The 16,770-nt window shown below is 45.6% G+C and overlaps 1 protein-coding gene across 3 annotated transcripts in view; it reads right to left on the reverse strand.

Moving 5' to 3' along the window:
- Positions 1-16,770, reverse strand: part of ZC3H18 (zinc finger CCCH-type containing 18) — a 1,042,429-nt gene that overhangs the window by 553,998 nt on the left and 471,661 nt on the right. For all 3 annotated transcript variants that reach the window (XM_069636029.1, XM_069636019.1, XM_069636037.1), the window contains exon 8: positions 12,455-12,711. In XM_069636029.1, coding sequence (XP_069492130.1) covers positions 12,455-12,711 — 257 coding nt within the window. The remainder of the gene's footprint in view (positions 1-12,454; positions 12,712-16,770) is intronic.

Genomic DNA, 16,770 nt, shown 5'->3' on the forward strand with positions numbered 1-16,770 from the left:
ATCTCTGACGTCTCTAAGCTGTCTCACTACCAGCTGCACCTCCTCAGAGGTATTCTTCCTTTCCTCTCCTTCCCCCAGAAGCTCACTGTCTCCAGAGCTCTGGTTCTCTCTAGGCTGGACTATTGCAACAGACTCTTTCTAAATCTTCCTGCTTCTACTCTCTGCCCTCTGCAACTCATTCAGAACAGGACTGCAAGACTTGTCCTTGGCCTCAAACCCAGGGATTGTATCTCTCAAGGACTGAAATCTCTGCATTGGCTCCCAGTGGCTGCGAGGATTTTTGTTTTTGTTTATTATTTGTAGGGCACCCAAAACCCTTAGGTAGCTGGGCGCTCAGCATATCAAGATTACTTAGAGCATGGTTACAGTTTACAAGTTACAATTAGTTTAGTTACATACTTATTATACAGTATATACATTGTGTACAGTTGTTTGCATGTAGGGTGTGGGCAGGTACATAGGATCATGAGGTACACAGTTGCATAGTAGCAGGAGTTACTAGGTAGGATGAGGACATGGCAAAGTGAAGCATCATGGGACTAAAAGGTCATTGCGTCGTAGCCAGGTGCAGGTATTGTGTCTAAAGCTGTTGTATGGCTGGTCCCTTCTTAGTTCAATTGATAATGCAATCCAATGCTGAGCTGCTTGTACAGGGAAGCTGATGCCTCCCGTTTTTTTTAGGCAGAATCTGGGTATTTGGAGGTAGAAGGAGTTGGTTGTCCTGGTTGGTTGTGCAGAGGTTTTTCTGGTTATTCTTTCCCTGAGGTATGGCGGGGCTGCTTTCTTTAAACATTTGAAGGTTAGTGTGACGATTTTAAAGATGATCCTATCACTGATCTTTAGCCAGTTGTAGTTTCTCCGTACATTTGAGATGTGCTCTCTGGTAGGGAGGTTCAGGGCTGTTCTGAGGGCATTATTTTGCAGGGTTTGTAATTTACTGATGATGTATTTGTTTGCTCCTGCATTTAGTGCATTGCAGTAATCCAATTTTGATAGGATAAGGGCATTGGATGCAATATTGGATTAAGTTCAAAACCCTCTGTATTGTCCACAATGCCTTCTGGGGCCTCAATACCTTCAACTCTCCCTTCCTAAACATCTTCCTTCTCAAGCTCTTCGCTCATCCACCTCTAACTCCCTCCGGGTCAGACGCTTCTCCAAGCAACAAGTTGGTTGTAAATCTCTCTCTTTGGCTGGGGCCTCCCTCTGGAACAGCCTCCCGGAAACTTGAGGAGAATCATCTCCGGTTCCGGAAACACCTCAAAACCCCTTTGCTTCTGCTTTTTCTCCTCCTCTCCCCTGCTGACTTCCTGGCTGAGACTGAAACTGCACTGGTTACCTGCCCACCCTCTGATATCGGGCCAGGGCCCCCTCCCCCGCCAGTCGCATTCCTGCACTGCCTCCTGGCAATCCCCACACTTGGGGACTGTTTCTGAATCCCTACAGTCCTTTTACAAGCACCCGACACCTGTTGTCTGCACATACCCTTGCACATGCCACCTGCTGGCTGTACTTTTACTTTATCTTCTTATCCCATGTACTGCACTGTCCCCTCCTCCCTCCCCCTCTGCACTTCCCTCCTTCCGCTTCCCATGCACTTGCGCGATCTGAATGGCACCTGGCCTAGTAGGATCGTTTGTCTTCCCTCTGTTCCCCCTCCCTTGCTGCGTCGCGATTGAACACTTGTGCATAGGCACGTTATAAATGCCACGTCATAATTGTAGAGATAGGTTTCCATTTTATTTTTAATGTATATATCTTTTTTCCATATTTACATTGATTTAATTTGATTTATTCAGTATTTGAAAGTAGTGGTTCCAAGCGACACAAGACAAAAAGGGGGAGAGGACAGGGGACTAAAACAATAGCAATAAAATAAACACAATTGCGGTCCTACGAGGCCCTGCGACATTCGGGATGTGCAAATGCAGTGACGAGAAGTGCAGGATATAGGGAAGGGGATGAGGCAAATTGCATTTGATTAATTGAAAGTTTAACGAGATTTCAATTGCTAGTGTTTTATAAGCCATGTATTAATACTGAATTGTGTTGTAATTTGTGTGTGCTACATACACAGTCGAATAAAGCATTATGAACTGATAATTTGTAGTTTTGAATTTATGACGTCCTCTCTAAAATGTTTACTGTGGTACTGCTTACTCGACCTCAAATGCAACTACTAATGGGGAAAGCTGTGGAAATATGGGTATTTCAGGATATGCTATGTTGGAGTGGCTTAATGAGATGTTTCTGGGAAGAGCTCCCTCTGGGTGTGTACATCGTTCCTAAGAGTTGGATTTAGATAGGATTCTAAATTAAATTGATTTGTTAATGTTAATGTTAAAGGTCATTTGTACCGCGCACTATCACCACCGGAGTGGTCCCCTGGCGCTCTGGCGGCTCTGAAAGAGGGAGGGAGGGGTGGGTTAGTGGGTGGAGGCTGGAAAAGTGCAAGATTGCAGTGATGTGCTGTTGGCAGCCTCAGCCCGGTGGTTCCGTCGGCTGGGCCTGGGGTGTATGCGGCCGGTAGTCGTCGTGTGCTGATGTGCGAGTCTATGTGTGTTTTTGTTTTGTTGTTGCAGTGTAGTGAAGTTCGTGCGGTTTGCTGTGCTGGAGGTTTGTGGTTGTGTTTGGTTTGGAGTTTGAGAGGTGTATGCAGAGAAGGAAGTTGTTAGTGGTATTGGTTAGTTGGCATCTCTATCCTGGATTGAGCCGGTTGGGCTCGTGTAATCTTACACGACGGGATGCTTGTACACCCTGTGCCTCAGGAGGTACGTGCTCGTTTTTTTTTTTCTCCATTCGAGGCCGTTTGAGGATTTAGCTGTCCCCTCCGCCCGCTCCCTTAATAACTTTGCATGCTCCTCACCCCCCCACATGACTAGCGCAGCTGCTAGTGTCCATACTTCCGTTTGTGTGGTGATTAGTTGTGTCTTGTCCGTTCCACAGCTCGTGGTACCTAGTTGTGGCTGTACGGGTGATGGGGGATGGTGAGGGTTGGCTGGAGTCGTTGCCTCCGTCTCCCTGGGTCTCGCAGGTGGACCCCTGTGTCAAGGTCCTTTTTGTTGAGTCATTTGTCTTATTGTTGTTTCGGTTTTAGTCTCTGGTTTTGAAGAGCCAGGTTTTTAGTAATTTTCTGAATTTGAGGTGATCTTTGGTGTTCCTTATTATTTTTGGGATGCTGTTCCAGGTTTTCGCGGCTAGGTGGTAGAAAGCGGTTCCTCCGAGTTTCTTCTTGATGTAAGGTTTTTGTTCCAGTCGGATTTCATTGGTTGACCTGAGCGGTCTCGTTGGCTTGTAGATTGTTATTTTCTTTTGTAGGAATTCTGCTCCTTGTCCGCTGATTGCCCTGTGCGTTATGCACATTGTTTTGAAGATGATGCGCTGTTTTACTGGGAGCCAGTGTAGTGTTTTTAGGGCCGGGGTGATGTGGTCTCTTCTGGATAGTTTGAGGAGTAGTCTGGCTGCTGTGTTTTGGATCCTTTGTAGCTTCTTCAGTAGTATACCGAGGTATACCGAGGTAGAGGCTGTTTGCATAGTCGATGCTTGACATGATGAGGCCGACGATGGTGAGTGTTTTGTGTGTGAAGGAGAGGAAAGGTAGTATTTTTCTTGCCGTGTGGAGGAGGAAGAAGCATTTCTTGACTGTTGCGTTTATTTGCGGTTCTAAGGTTAGGGTGTTGTCCATCAGGACTCCCAGATTTTTTACTACCTTAGATGGTGATGGTGCAGATCCCATTTCCGTTGGCCACGGGATGGCGGTTTCCTTTTGTTGGTTTTTAGATATGATCATGATTTCGGTTTTACCTGGGTTGATTTTCAGGTTGTTGGCATTCATCCAGTTGAAGACTTCTTTTAGACAGTCGGTTAAGTTTGAATGATCGGCTTGGGTGTCTTCGATCTTGTAGATGATTTGAGTGTCGTCTGCGTAGTTGTAGCATTTGATGTTGTGTTTCTTGAAGATTCTGATTACTGGGGTTTGATAGATGTTGAAGTACAGTGGTGATAGTGAGGATCCTTGTGGTACTCCACAGTCGTTGACTCGTGGGGTAGATTTGAATGGTTTGATCCAGACGGTTTCAGTTCTGTCTGCTAGGAATGATTTAGTCCAGCGTAGCGCTGTGTCTGTTATGCCTATGTCTGCTAGTCTTTTGGTTAGGGTGTCATGGCTAACTGTGTCAAAGGCTGCAGAGAGGTCGAGCAGGATAAGGGCAGATGTTGTGTCGGAGTCTGCGTTTGTTTTTAGGTCATCCCAGATGGATAGTAGTGCTGTTTCTGTACCTCTTGTGGGTCTGAAGCCGACTTGAGCTTGGTCTAGCAGGTGGTGTTCTTCAGCGTATTCTTGGGTTAGTTTGTATACGTAGGTTTCGAGGAGTTTGGCTGGGTAGGGGATGTTGGAGATTGGTCTGTAGTTGGAGAGGTCGTCTACGTCCCCGCTTGTGTTTTTCAGAAGTGGTTTGATGAAAGCCGATTTGAAGATCCTTGGTACTGTTCCTGTTGCCAGTGATAGATTTAGAAGGTTTCTGAAGTATTCTGCTGGTGTTCCTTGTGCGAGGATTGATTTGTAGATGTCCGGGGGACAGGGATCCATCGGTGAACCCGCTTTCTTGCTGTGTTTCACCAGCATTGCGAATGCCTCTGCTGATATTTCGGGGTAGTTATTGAGTTTGTGCTGCGGTTCTGATTTGGGTTCGTTTGGTTGTATGTCGCTGCTAGTTGGTCTCTGTTGGATGGTTTGTCGGATGTCGTTGATTTTCTTTTTGAAGTGGTCTGCAAGATTGTTGCATAGTTTCTCCAAGGGGGTTGGGGTGTTGTCACAGCCTGGTGGGTTTCTCATTTCTTTAATGATACGGAACATTTCTTTTTGTGTGTTGGTGGCATTTGTGATTCTGTCATCAAAATGCCTTCTCTTTGCCTTTTGAATTTCCTTCTTGTATGCGCGAATTTGCTTCTGGAACATTGTTTTGTTGTCTGGGTTGTAATCTTTCCTCCATTCCATTTCCATCTTTTTGTTTTCTTTTTTCATGGTGATTAGTAGTGGGGTAAACCATTTTGCCATTGCTCTCTTTTTTGATGGTGTGAATGGTTTTTCTGGGGCCATCTTGTCAATTGTATCTGCAATCCATTTGTGTAATATCTCAGCTTTCCCGTCTAGGTCAGCTAGGTCTAGTTCTGTTGTTAAGGGCTTGGTTAACTCCAGTTGTTCGAATAGGTTGCCTTTTTTGACGTCTTTCCAGTTTCTTTTTGTGGTGGCTGTGAGTTTGCGAGGTTGGATGTAGACTTGAGTAGGCAGAGTGATTATGAATGGGATGATGAGATGGTCGCTCCACAGTATTTGTATTGGCGGTGCCGTGGTGATGAGTTTTTCCTCTGCGAATATTGCGTCCAGGGTGTGTCCTGCCGAATGAGTTGCCCCTTTTACTAGTTGTCGTAGTTTCATGGTGGCGAGTTGTTCAATCAGTGAGTTTTGGGAGTTGGCATGACTGTCTTCGAACCAGATGTTGAAGTCCCCCAGTATGATTAGGTGTTCGTGGTTGATTGCTATGTTGGTTATGGCTTCTATGAAGTTGTCGACGAAGGATGCATCATAAGTTGGGGGTCTGTACACCAGGATGAATGTGATGTTGGTTTTTGGGCTAGCCGTTAGGTGTATGACCATGGACTCGCAGTTGGGGATGTTGAGAGGTTCGTCTGTTCTTATTTTCAGCTGTTCTTTAAAGGCTATTGCGATGCCTCCTCCTTTTTTATTTTTCCTGTTAATTTGAAGGCATTTAAAGTTTGCTGGAAGGCAGCTTTGGAGTGTGATTTTGTAGTTGTCGCCCAGCCAAGTTTCTGTGATGAAGAGGATGTCGATGCCGTTGTCGTCGAGTAGGTCGAAGATCTCTGCAGAATGTTTTGACATGGATCTTGCGTTTATTAGATTGCAGTGGAGTTTAGAGGTGTAGCTTGGTTTGCCTTTTTTTGTTATGGTCATTTTCTGATCTAGCTCAGGAGCAGGTTTCAGGTTGTCGGCGTCCTCGAGTAGTTCTTCTAGGTTTAATCTAGGGTTTTTGTTTTCATCTGGTTCGTCTTCCAGGGGACGTGGTTGTGGGTTGGGGGTTCTTCTTGCTTTGGTGATGTATGGTGTTATAGCTTCAGTTGTGTGCTTGTTGTATCTGGTCGGGTTCGTCTTTCTTCGTGATGTTGGTAGGTTGTTCAGTGTAGTTGGTTTTGGCGTTGCGTTGGTTCGATCTGGTGAGCAGGTCTCGGCGAGGTATGGAGTTAGGTAGAGGGATTTGTCTCTTCTTTCAGTGTTGGTCCGATCTCTGAACCTGTCTGTGGGGGTGTGTTCTGTTGTTGCTGTTCTTGGTTGAAGTTTCGGGGTGTTTGTTCTTTCTTCTCTTCTTTCCCTCTGGGTGGGCCGTTTGCGCGGCATTGTATGATTCCGAGTTGTTTTAGTCTTGTTGTTGTTTCAGTCGGGGTATAAGGTGGAGTTAAGGGTTGTATAGTTATCTAGTTGGGTTTTAACAGTGGCTTTCTTTAGTCTCGGTCTCCCTTCGCCTGGCTCACTGTGGTGAGCTAACTATGTATGTATTGGGGCTGTGGGTTTGGGTCGGGCGGCCCTGCTATCAATGCATTTTGGGGAACAGAGTGCAATTTGAGCACAGCGGCCCTGCTAAGTTTGAGACAACTGTATAGTAGGGAGGGAGGCCTATCAATGCAGTTTGGAGAATGGACAATGCAATTTGGGCACGGCGGCCCTGCTAGGTTAGAGACATCTGTATAATGGGAGAGAGGCCTATCAAAAACAGTCTGGAGAACAGACAATGCAATTTGGGCACGGCGGCCCTGCTATCAATGCAGTTTGGAGAGCAGACAGTGCAATTTGGGCACGGCGGCCCTGCTAGGTTAGAGACACCTGTATAGTGGGAGGGAGGCCTGTCAAAGCAGTTTGGAGAAAAAAATTATGCAATTGGGCCCTGCGGCCCTGCTATCAATGCAGTTTGGAGAGCAGACAGTCCAATTTGGGCACGGCGGCCCCGCTAAGTTTGAGACACCTGTATAGTGGGAGAGAAGCCTATCAGAGCAGTTTGGAGAACAGAAAATGCAATTTGGGCACGGCGGCCCCGCTAAGTTTGAGACACCTGTATAGTGGGAGAGAAGCCTATCAGAGCAGTTTGGAGAACAGACAATGCAATTTGGGCACGGCGGCCCTGCTATCAATGCAATTAGAAGACAGGCTTATCAGTGCAATGTAGACATCAAGCAGTGCAATTAGGAGACAGAACTCCTGCTAAATTTGAGAGACCTGTATAGTGGGAGAGAGGCCTATCAGTGCAACCTGAACATCATATAATGCAATTGGGAGACGGAACCCCTGCTAATTTTGAGGGACCTGTATAGTGGGAGAGAGGCCTATCAGTGCAACCTGAACATCATACAATGCAATTAGGAGACAGGATTATCAGTGAAATGTAGACATCAAGCAGTGCAATTAGGAGACAGAACTCCTGTTAAATTTGAGAGACCTGTATAGCGGGAGAGAGGCCTATCAGTGCAACCCGAACATCATACAATGCAATTGGGAGACAGAACCCCTGCTAAATTTGAGAGACCTGTATAGTGGGAGAGAGGCCCATCAGTGCAACCTGAACATCATACAATGCAATTAGGAGACAGGATTATCAGTGCAATGTTGACATCAAGCAGTGCAATTAGGAGACAGAACTCCTGCTAAATTTGAGAGACCTGTATAGTGGGAGAGAGGCCCGTCAGTGTAATCTGAACATCATACAATGCAATTAGGAGACAGGCTTATCAGTGCAATGTAGACATCAAGCAGTGCAATTAGGAGACAGAACTCCTGTTAAATTTGAGAGACCTGTATAGTGGGAGAGAGGCCTATCAGTGCAACCTGAACACCATATAATGCAATTGGGAGACAGAACCCCTGCTAATTTTGAGAGACCTGTATAGTGGGAGAGAGGCCTATCAGTGCAACCTGAACATCATACAATGCAATTAGGAGACAGGATTATCAGTGCAATGTAGACATCAAGCAGTGCAATTAGGAGACAGAACTCCTGTTAAATTTGAGAGACCTGTATAGTGGGAGAGAGGCCTATCAGTGCAACCTGAACATCATATAATGCAATTGGGAGACGGAACCCCTGCTAATTTTGAGAGACCTGTATAGTGGGAGAGAGGCCCATCAGTGCAACCTGAACATCATACAATGCAATTAGGAGACAGGATTATCAGTGCAATGTAGACATCAAGCAGTGCAATTAGGAGACAGAACTCCTGCTAAATTTGAGAGACCTGTATAGTGGGAGAGAGGCCTATCAGTGCAACCTGAACACCATACAATGCAACTGGGAGACAGAACCCCTGCTAAACTCGAGAGACCTGTATAGTGGGAGAGAGGCCCGTCAGTGTAATCTGAACATCATACAATGCAATTAGGAGACAGGCTTATCAGTGCAATGTAGACATCAAGCAGTGCAATTAGGAGACAGAACTCCTGCTAAATTTGAGAGACCTGTATAGTGGGAGAGAGGCCTATCAGCGCAACCCGAACATCAAACAATGCAATTAGGAGACAGAACCCACCCTATGCAGAGACTGGATATATAGGCACAATTATGAAGTCCAACAGGGCATGTTAATGGGCACACTTCTAGATTCAACTGTGCACAGAGGGGCTATCTGGGGAAACTCTTTTTAGGTACACTTCTATATGCAGTTAAACTACAGATGGGAGGGATAACAGCGTTTTTTTTTTTTTTTTGGCGTATGAGTGGTAGGGTAGTATGGCGTGAGGTAGTTGCCTCAGTCCCTGCCCTTGCCACACTTACTTATTGTCGTCTTCTTGCTTCTCCTGCTGATACCTGCAGATACTGCTTGGAGCCGTCACTGGAGGAACCGTCCTTTGCCTTGGGTCCTTAGCCGATGGGCTGCCGGGAGGAGGGTCGGGAAGGGGAAGAGAGAGCGCGAGGGCCGGGACAAGCGACGGTGCACGCAGGTGCAGGGGGCCTATGCAGGGGCCGGATGGAGCTAAAATCAGGGCCCAGAAGGGTCTTGACTGTGCTGCACTCACCTCGAGGCGTCCAGGTGGAAAGTGGCGCTCGAGGTGAGTTGCAGGGGCCTACTTCCTACACAGGAATGCAAGTGGCCTATCAGGGGAGGGGGCGGGCTGGGAGGCGGGACGGGAAGGGGAAGAGAGCGCGAGGGCCGGGACAAGCGACGGTGCACGCAGGTGCAGGGGGCCTATGCAGGGGCCGGATGGAGCTAAAAATCAGGGCCCAGAAGGGTCTTGACTGTGCTGCACTCACCTCGAGGCGTCCAGGTGGAAAGTGGCGCTCGAGGTGAGTTGCAGGGGCCTACTTCCTACACAGGAATGCAAGTGGCCTATCAGGGGAGGGGGCGGGCTGGGAGGCGGGACGGGAAGGGGAAGAGAGAGCGCGAGGGCCGGGACAAGCGACGGTGCACGCAGGTGCAGGGGGCCTATGCAGGGGCCGGATGGAGCTAAAATCAGGGCCCAGAAGGGTCTTGACTGTGCTGCACTCACCTCGAGGCGTCCAGGTGCACTTGTTATCTGTATGGTCATATAATGGGATGTACGCTTTGTAGTTAATGAAGATTAAAAAGATAAATGTCAACTCTATTCTGAAATTCACTGGCAACCAGTGGCACTTTTCAAATAGGGAGCGAGATGATCCTATGACAGGAGGTCTTACAGGACTCCCATTGAGCCATTTCTTAGCAATTGCAGCGGTTTTACAACTTTGATTCAATGATAGGAAAAGATGTTAACGAAAACCGGGTGGTATGTAATCATTGCTCTCGCCGTAGAAGTTTTACTACAAATATTGAAGGCAGGATTGAAGTTTGTGGGCTAGTGGTTGGACCGCCGGGTTTTTAATCTCTCAAAATACTTCTGCTTTTCCGGAAATGGCCATAGGGCCATAGGAAATGAAGGAAGAGTATGTGCAGTTGTGGGGAATACCTATGTTTTAGAACCGAAGCACCACTAGCCATTTTGTCAGTTTGGGAATCGTGCATCTGAAGAACTACAATATGGCTAGGCAAGGCAGTTTGCTATGCCCAGTAATTTCAAGCCAACCACAGAGTGTCAATACTGGAAACCTAGCCCATATCCGTAGATCACCTGACAGCAGGGATAGAAGTTGAAAGTAGGATAATCTATTAATGGGGCAGTCAATATATATTAGTTGCACTGAGGGCAGTAACAGAGATAGTACTGGGGAACGTTATGGTGGAAGTCCCAACTCCAATACATCAGTGAGATATAGATAATAGGCTGCTGCTGTCTAAAACAAAAGACCTGCAGGTACCCATGTTGTGGTTTGCAAGACATGCACAGGGGTCCTACAGTTGTCATGATCTTGATTGATATTGGCGAACTAAGAACAAGATGGTAGAAACATTCGGTTTGCTCTAGTTGGTGACATTCTAGCACACCACATCTCCTCTGCCACAAACCAAAGCAATGTGACTAAGTGCATTTGGTAGGCTAAAGTCTGAAGAACTACTTGGGTGGAGTCATGAGTGCTTTCCACTGTGCACTATAGGAGCAGAGGTTGAATGTACCAGCAATAGATGTGCTGTGTGTTTTCCTGCCATTTCCATGTACCAGAAATGGAGTCAGTGATTTTTGGTGAGCAGTGACCTTAAATGCTACTGTTTCTTCCTGCTGGGAGCCTCTACACCTAGAGGGATGGCACCGCCATTTGTACACAATGTGGAGGATAGTCAGGAAACGTGGTAAGCAGGATGAAACTTGAAGGATTGTGGCAGACATTGTGGCTTCTTCAAGTTGCATGTCAAGTGGTGTGTGCCAGCTTGGGAACAAGCAGTAATAACACCCCAAATACATTCTACACAGACACAAAGGAACTACCTAATGGTGCACCAGCTTAACCAAAAATGAATTTATGTTTCTCAAAAGACCTTCTTCCTACTGAACAAATGACCCTTCTTTTGCCATGAACAGAACAGAACTGGTCTGAAAAAACAATCAGGCACATGGCGATTGATAAACACAACCTTTTGCTTTGATCCTACATAGGAATACTTTCACCAGCTGCAGATTTCAAAAAGAGGATCACTTCCACACAACATGAGGAGGGACAGCACCGCATTGGGGTGGTGGGGAGGTGCGCAGGGTATGCAGTACCACACTGATAAAAGCCAAGTATTCCCCAGCCGTTTTACTCTAGCCATCAGGAATGTAATTGCTTCCTTTTGAATATGACCATTTAATGCATAACTAAAAGAGGTTTGAGAGGTCTATAAGCCATATTTAGACAGATCAGGCTCAAAAGGTGCATTTTTCTAAAAGGTTCAGGCTTTGAATATGGCCTTCCAAATTGCATCATCTGATCGATGCTTGGCTTAAATTATTACCTGTGATGGTGGTTAGCTCAACAGCTTTTTTATGCCTCAGTTCAACTAGAAGCATTTAAGTGAAATTGTCCTCTCCTCTATACATGGTAAGTAAATGAATGTATATTCTCATGAGTTGTGGCTCTTTTCTAGCGTGACCGTGTGGGATGTTCAGTCATTTCAAGTTGGTTCTGCAAACTACTTCTCATCGGTTGAAACCAAAGGGGTATGCATTCAGTCACCATTCATCCCCTTGCACAGGTTTCTCACCAAGCCTAGTCACCCACTCCCATTAGTGTGGCATGGAACCTGCTTCTCTTGTGCTGAGCGTTTTCTACAGCACAGGGTGTTGGCTAGGGGTATTATTTTTCCACCTTTATATCTTGTTTTACTTTCTGCTTCAGTTTTGACAGCTTATGCCATAACGCTGTCGCCTAAAGACATGGTTTTGTGCCACAAGCAATTAAAAGGTACCAACCGACACAAGTACTGCAACCTTTTTAGGTTGCATAAGATGATGTTGCCAATTAAGATCTATACAATAAAGAAGTGAACATCGCACGTTCATCCCAAGGACAACCTACCAACATCCTCAACGGTACTCTTAACTGGTACAAATGAAATGATAGTGTGCCCAGGGCAAAGCAGCTGCAAAGGCAATCTGGTATCCAAACATTACACCAACTTTCACATCTGGGCACTGGCCTTACTTCATTAATGAAAATTCATTTTTACTACAAAAAGAAGCCTTCTAAATAACAAATAATTTAAAACACCTCCATGGCATGTGCCTGAAAAACAGACAAAATATTCTTAATAGTTTGTCATTCTGAGCTCTTCTTTGGTGAAGATGGGAAACTGATCTACAAATGTCAGATCTGAGCCCTCAAAGCTTTTCCCTAATGTAGCCAAACAGGATTTAGACCAAGAACACATTTCACAATCGTGTAGCATATAATTCCTCTCTATACCTCTGAATTCTAATAGACAAGCAAGTACCATCACATCATGGGAACACTGATGCTACAGGCAGTAACTCTGATGTATGTGGCTAGAGATATTCACCTACCTTGGCAGCAGAGGAGATTTTGGCTTTGTTTTATCTTTGTCTTTATCGCGTTCCTTTTCTCGCTCTCTTAGAAGCTTGTCTTTCTCTTCTTTCTTAGCCCGTTCTCTCTCCCACTCATCTTTTCTCCGCTGGCGTTCTTTGTCGCGTTCTCGCTCCCGCTCTCTTTCTCTCTGCCGCCGCTCTCGCTCCCGTTCGCGCTCCCTTTCTCGCTCTCTCTCGCGTTGTCTGTTTTCCCTTTCACGCTCTCTCTCCCTCTCCTATTGTGTCATAAGGAAAAGAATTTCATTAGTAATCGTAGGGTCCCAAAACATGAGTGAATTCCAGCATTCTAAAACACAAAGCAGAGGGCCTCAACTATTGCGTTAAGAAAAGGGACGTTATAATGAGCCAATCGTCTGATACCTTCAATCATACCTCAATTTAAAACATTAAAACATTATAGCGAAATAATTAATAGTTGTATTTCAAATGATTCTGCTTTTTTCTTTTAAACAATTCAATACAAAATAGCAAACTTACAAGGAAAAAAACCACAAGAAGAGTAATCTTATCGGCAGCTTTCCTCAAAAAATCCCCAGCCCCCGAAAAAACACCAACTGCCGGGCAACCTCATTTGTACCTCCATTGGACATTGTAATAATCGGAAGGTTGGGCCCAGGGACCTCCCTCTGGTTTCCCATCCCTTCTTTTCACCTCTTCTTCCTTCTGCTTCTTTCATTTGATTTCCATTTTGTTTTTCAGACATATATAAGCCTTAGCAGAACATCACTGGGCTTGTTATCATTTCACATTGATTAGAGTGTTAACTCGCTCTTGGGCCAATCCTGCCCTGCCTTCAGGCAGTAACTAGCTAAGGAAACACGGCTGGTGGACCACCACTTTGTTGGTCTTTTGTGTTTCGTTAAAGATCGCTCCCCCTTCTCTTTTCTCACCGAATATTTGTCCCGCTCTCATTCCTTAGCTATAATCACCACACCAAGATGAATATACAATTGCATCATGTATGAACTTTACACAAAACCCTGTCCAGTGGCTTGTTCCCTTTAAGCCATTTCTCAACTTGTCCCTCACCATGATGTCTAGCTCTTCCTTCCTTTCACCCAGAGTGGGCCAGGTATGCTCAGACGAGGGTCCTGTGCCTGCTGAGCCGAGACCCAAGATACTCCTCACTGATGATGCCCAATGAGGCCAAAACATGTCTATAGATGCTTGTGGTCTCATGCAGAAGGGATGTTACCTAGACTTGGGGCTGGAGTGTCCCTTTGGGGGAGGGATCAAGCATGATTTGCATATAGTCGTTCCCCTTTCTGTAATGGCTTGGCAGGTGAAGAACTATGGTCTGGAGGACTGCTCAGAGCAATTGCCAGAGGTTTAAGGTTAATTTGAAACTGTCCAGCCATCACCTCTTTGTTTTGCTCCACACCAGGAAAGCCTGGTGAGCTGAACACCAATTACTACCACACGAGCTACCTTTGGCTGCCCAGGCAAACTGATGTCTTGCAAAAATGCATATGTGACATTAACTGAGTATTTGAGAATGTTAATACATTGGGACACATGTAGTATATATTTAAACATAATGGATCATACATAATTCGCCAAAAGTTATAGTTTTCATCTCAAGTGGAACTAAGATTAGTGAAGCCCAGTATACACACTCCTGGTTCCCCCAGAGGCACCTCCTGCCTATTGGCTGATGGCCTACTCCCAGGAGTTGGTTTTAGCTCCAGCTCATCGAACCTTAATTTCGAACTCTGCATAGGCCCACTTTATTAGCACAGTAGTCATACCGCTTTCTTTTAGGGACCAGTAACAGAGGACTACAACTATTACAACCATCCTTTCCCTGATCAAAGCCATAGAGTGGCCATCTAATAAGCAAATGTTACTGCTAAACCAAGTACATTTCAGGAGGTTTTGTACCATGACTGGAGGACACAGTCTAGAAGAAGCAGAGTTTTTTGCAAGCTCCTATCAGCAAAATATAATTATGCAAGTATTGTTTTCATAAATGCGCTATGTAAATGATATGGTGCTTTTTGGCAGTGTGACGACTATGTAACTAGCAACAAATAACTACTTAAGAGTCTTGAATCTTAATTGCCTTCTGAATGTGAAGATATTTCAACATTTCTAATTAGGTACAGAAATATATTCCAGAGTAAAGGGGCAAGAGATTAAAAGGCTGCTTCTGAGCCTGCTTTGTTGTTACCGAGGTACAACCATCAGACCAGCAGCAGAGGAGCCGAGGTGCTTTCAGGTTGTTCAAAACTTGGGAAAAGCCCAAAGCCCTGAACCAAACTATAACCCCGGATAAAATCGACTGTACTAAGGTTCAAAAAGCTTTCGCAGATGAAATCAGAGTTGCACGGGCCACAATACAGAACTACCTGGACCAGGTGGATAACTTGGACCCTGTTGAAATGGGAGGAAAGAGACAAATAACTAAAAACCTCAACGTTGTTTCGCTTCTCTGAGGTCACAGAAAATGAGGTAGTCAAAATACCGAAAGAACATGCACCCTACTAGTTGTCCTGGAGATTTGCTACCTTCAAAAATCATTCTTGAGCACTATGATCTATTTGCACCATTTCTGAGGAGATTTATAAATGCCTCCTTTGCACATCGTCCGATTACTGCGATCATCAAGGTAGTGGTTGTTACACTCCCCCCCCCCCCTCCCGCTTGTAAAAAAAAGGGTTAGATCCGAAGGACCCGACGAACCTTAGGCCCATTACCAATACCCATTTCCTTCTTAAGGTTATTGGTAAGAGGCCACCATACAAATGCAATCTTATGTAGAAGCCATGAGTCTTCTCCTTAATAAACAGTTTCCGGCGGGCTCACGGGACTGAGAGCACATTGTTTGAAGATCTAACGTATATTCTTTCAGCCTTGGAAAGGAGTGGCTCGGGGCTGCAGATTTTATTAGATTTATCAGCAGCTTTCAACCTCCTTGATCACAAAAGGCTGCTGCAAAGGCTGACTGACCATCGGGGGTTTCTCACAGGAAGCCATGACTTCGATGGAACCATTCCTCGGTGGTCGTAATTCCATAGTCCACTAGGCAGATGCCTCCTCAGACTGAGCAAATTATGTGGTGTGCCACAGGGGGCTTGCTTATCCCCATCCCTGTTTAACATCTATATTCAGCCAGTATGTGAAGAAATTGAGAAACTAGGGGTCTTCTTTGCTAATCATGCAGAGGATTACCAGCTCTCTCGAACTCACTGGGGACTATGCAGTAGACCAAGAAAAGCTAAAGAAATGTACTTACTCATCAAACGCTGGATGGCCTCAAACTGGCTTTGTTTAAATGCCAGCAAAAACAAACATATGGTATAGAGTTCGAAGCACGCCTGTGATTGTCTAGGACAGAAGTAAGCTAGTTTCAGCATTGATGGAGACCATGTAACCAGAAAAGTTAAAACTCTTGGTACTTATATGGAGGCCACGCTCAATGCTGATGGCAATTATATTGTTAAGACATTCAATTATTACCCCAGAGTCCTACGACAGATCTGTCTGTTGGTATCGAAAAAGAATCGTGAAAAATTGGTTTGAGCTATTATGCCATGGATAGACTACACAGAAGCATTAAATGACTGGGTAGATCTATTGACTAACACATCAAAGGAAATGATGATACGACTAATAAATCGAGCAGCATTGACAAACGAAAGAATAATGAAGGACATAGAAGACACTAAAGAAGCAATAAAGGATCTAGGATCTAGGATCTGTCTTTCTGCTATCCAGGAATGGTGTGCCGCCAACGACCTCTGCCTTAATGCCAGTAAGACTGAGATTCTACTCATCGGCACTCCCACTCCCTCATTCCCTGCTGCTCTCTGGCCGGCCTCTCTGGGCCCTCTTCCTACTCCTACCTGCAAGGCAAAAAACCTTGGGGTCATCTTCGACTCCACACTCTCCTTCTCTCCTCACATATCCGACGTATCTAAGAAGTCACACTACCAGCTACACCTCCTCAGAGGTATCCTTCCTTTCCTCTCCTTCCCCCAGAAGCTCACTGTCTCTAGAGCCCTGGTTCTCTCTAAGCTGGACTACTGTAACAGCCTCCATCTTAATCTGCCCGCCTCTACTCTCCGCCCTTTGCAACTCATCCAGAACAGGATTGCAAGACTTGTCCTTGGCCTCAAGCCCAGGGACCGTATCTCTCCAGGACTGAAGTCACTACACTGGCTCCCAGTGACTGCGAGGATCAAGTTCAAAACCCTCTGCATTGTCCACAAGGCCGTCTGGGGCCTTGGGCCAAAATACCTTCAACTCTCTTCCTAAATATCTTCCTTCTCGAG

Source organism: Ambystoma mexicanum, chromosome 1q (genome assembly GCF_040938575.1).
Source record: "Ambystoma mexicanum isolate Mex_15411 chromosome 1q, UKY_AmexF1_1, whole genome shotgun sequence".
Classification (NCBI taxonomy): domain Eukaryota; kingdom Metazoa; phylum Chordata; class Amphibia; order Caudata; family Ambystomatidae; genus Ambystoma; species Ambystoma mexicanum.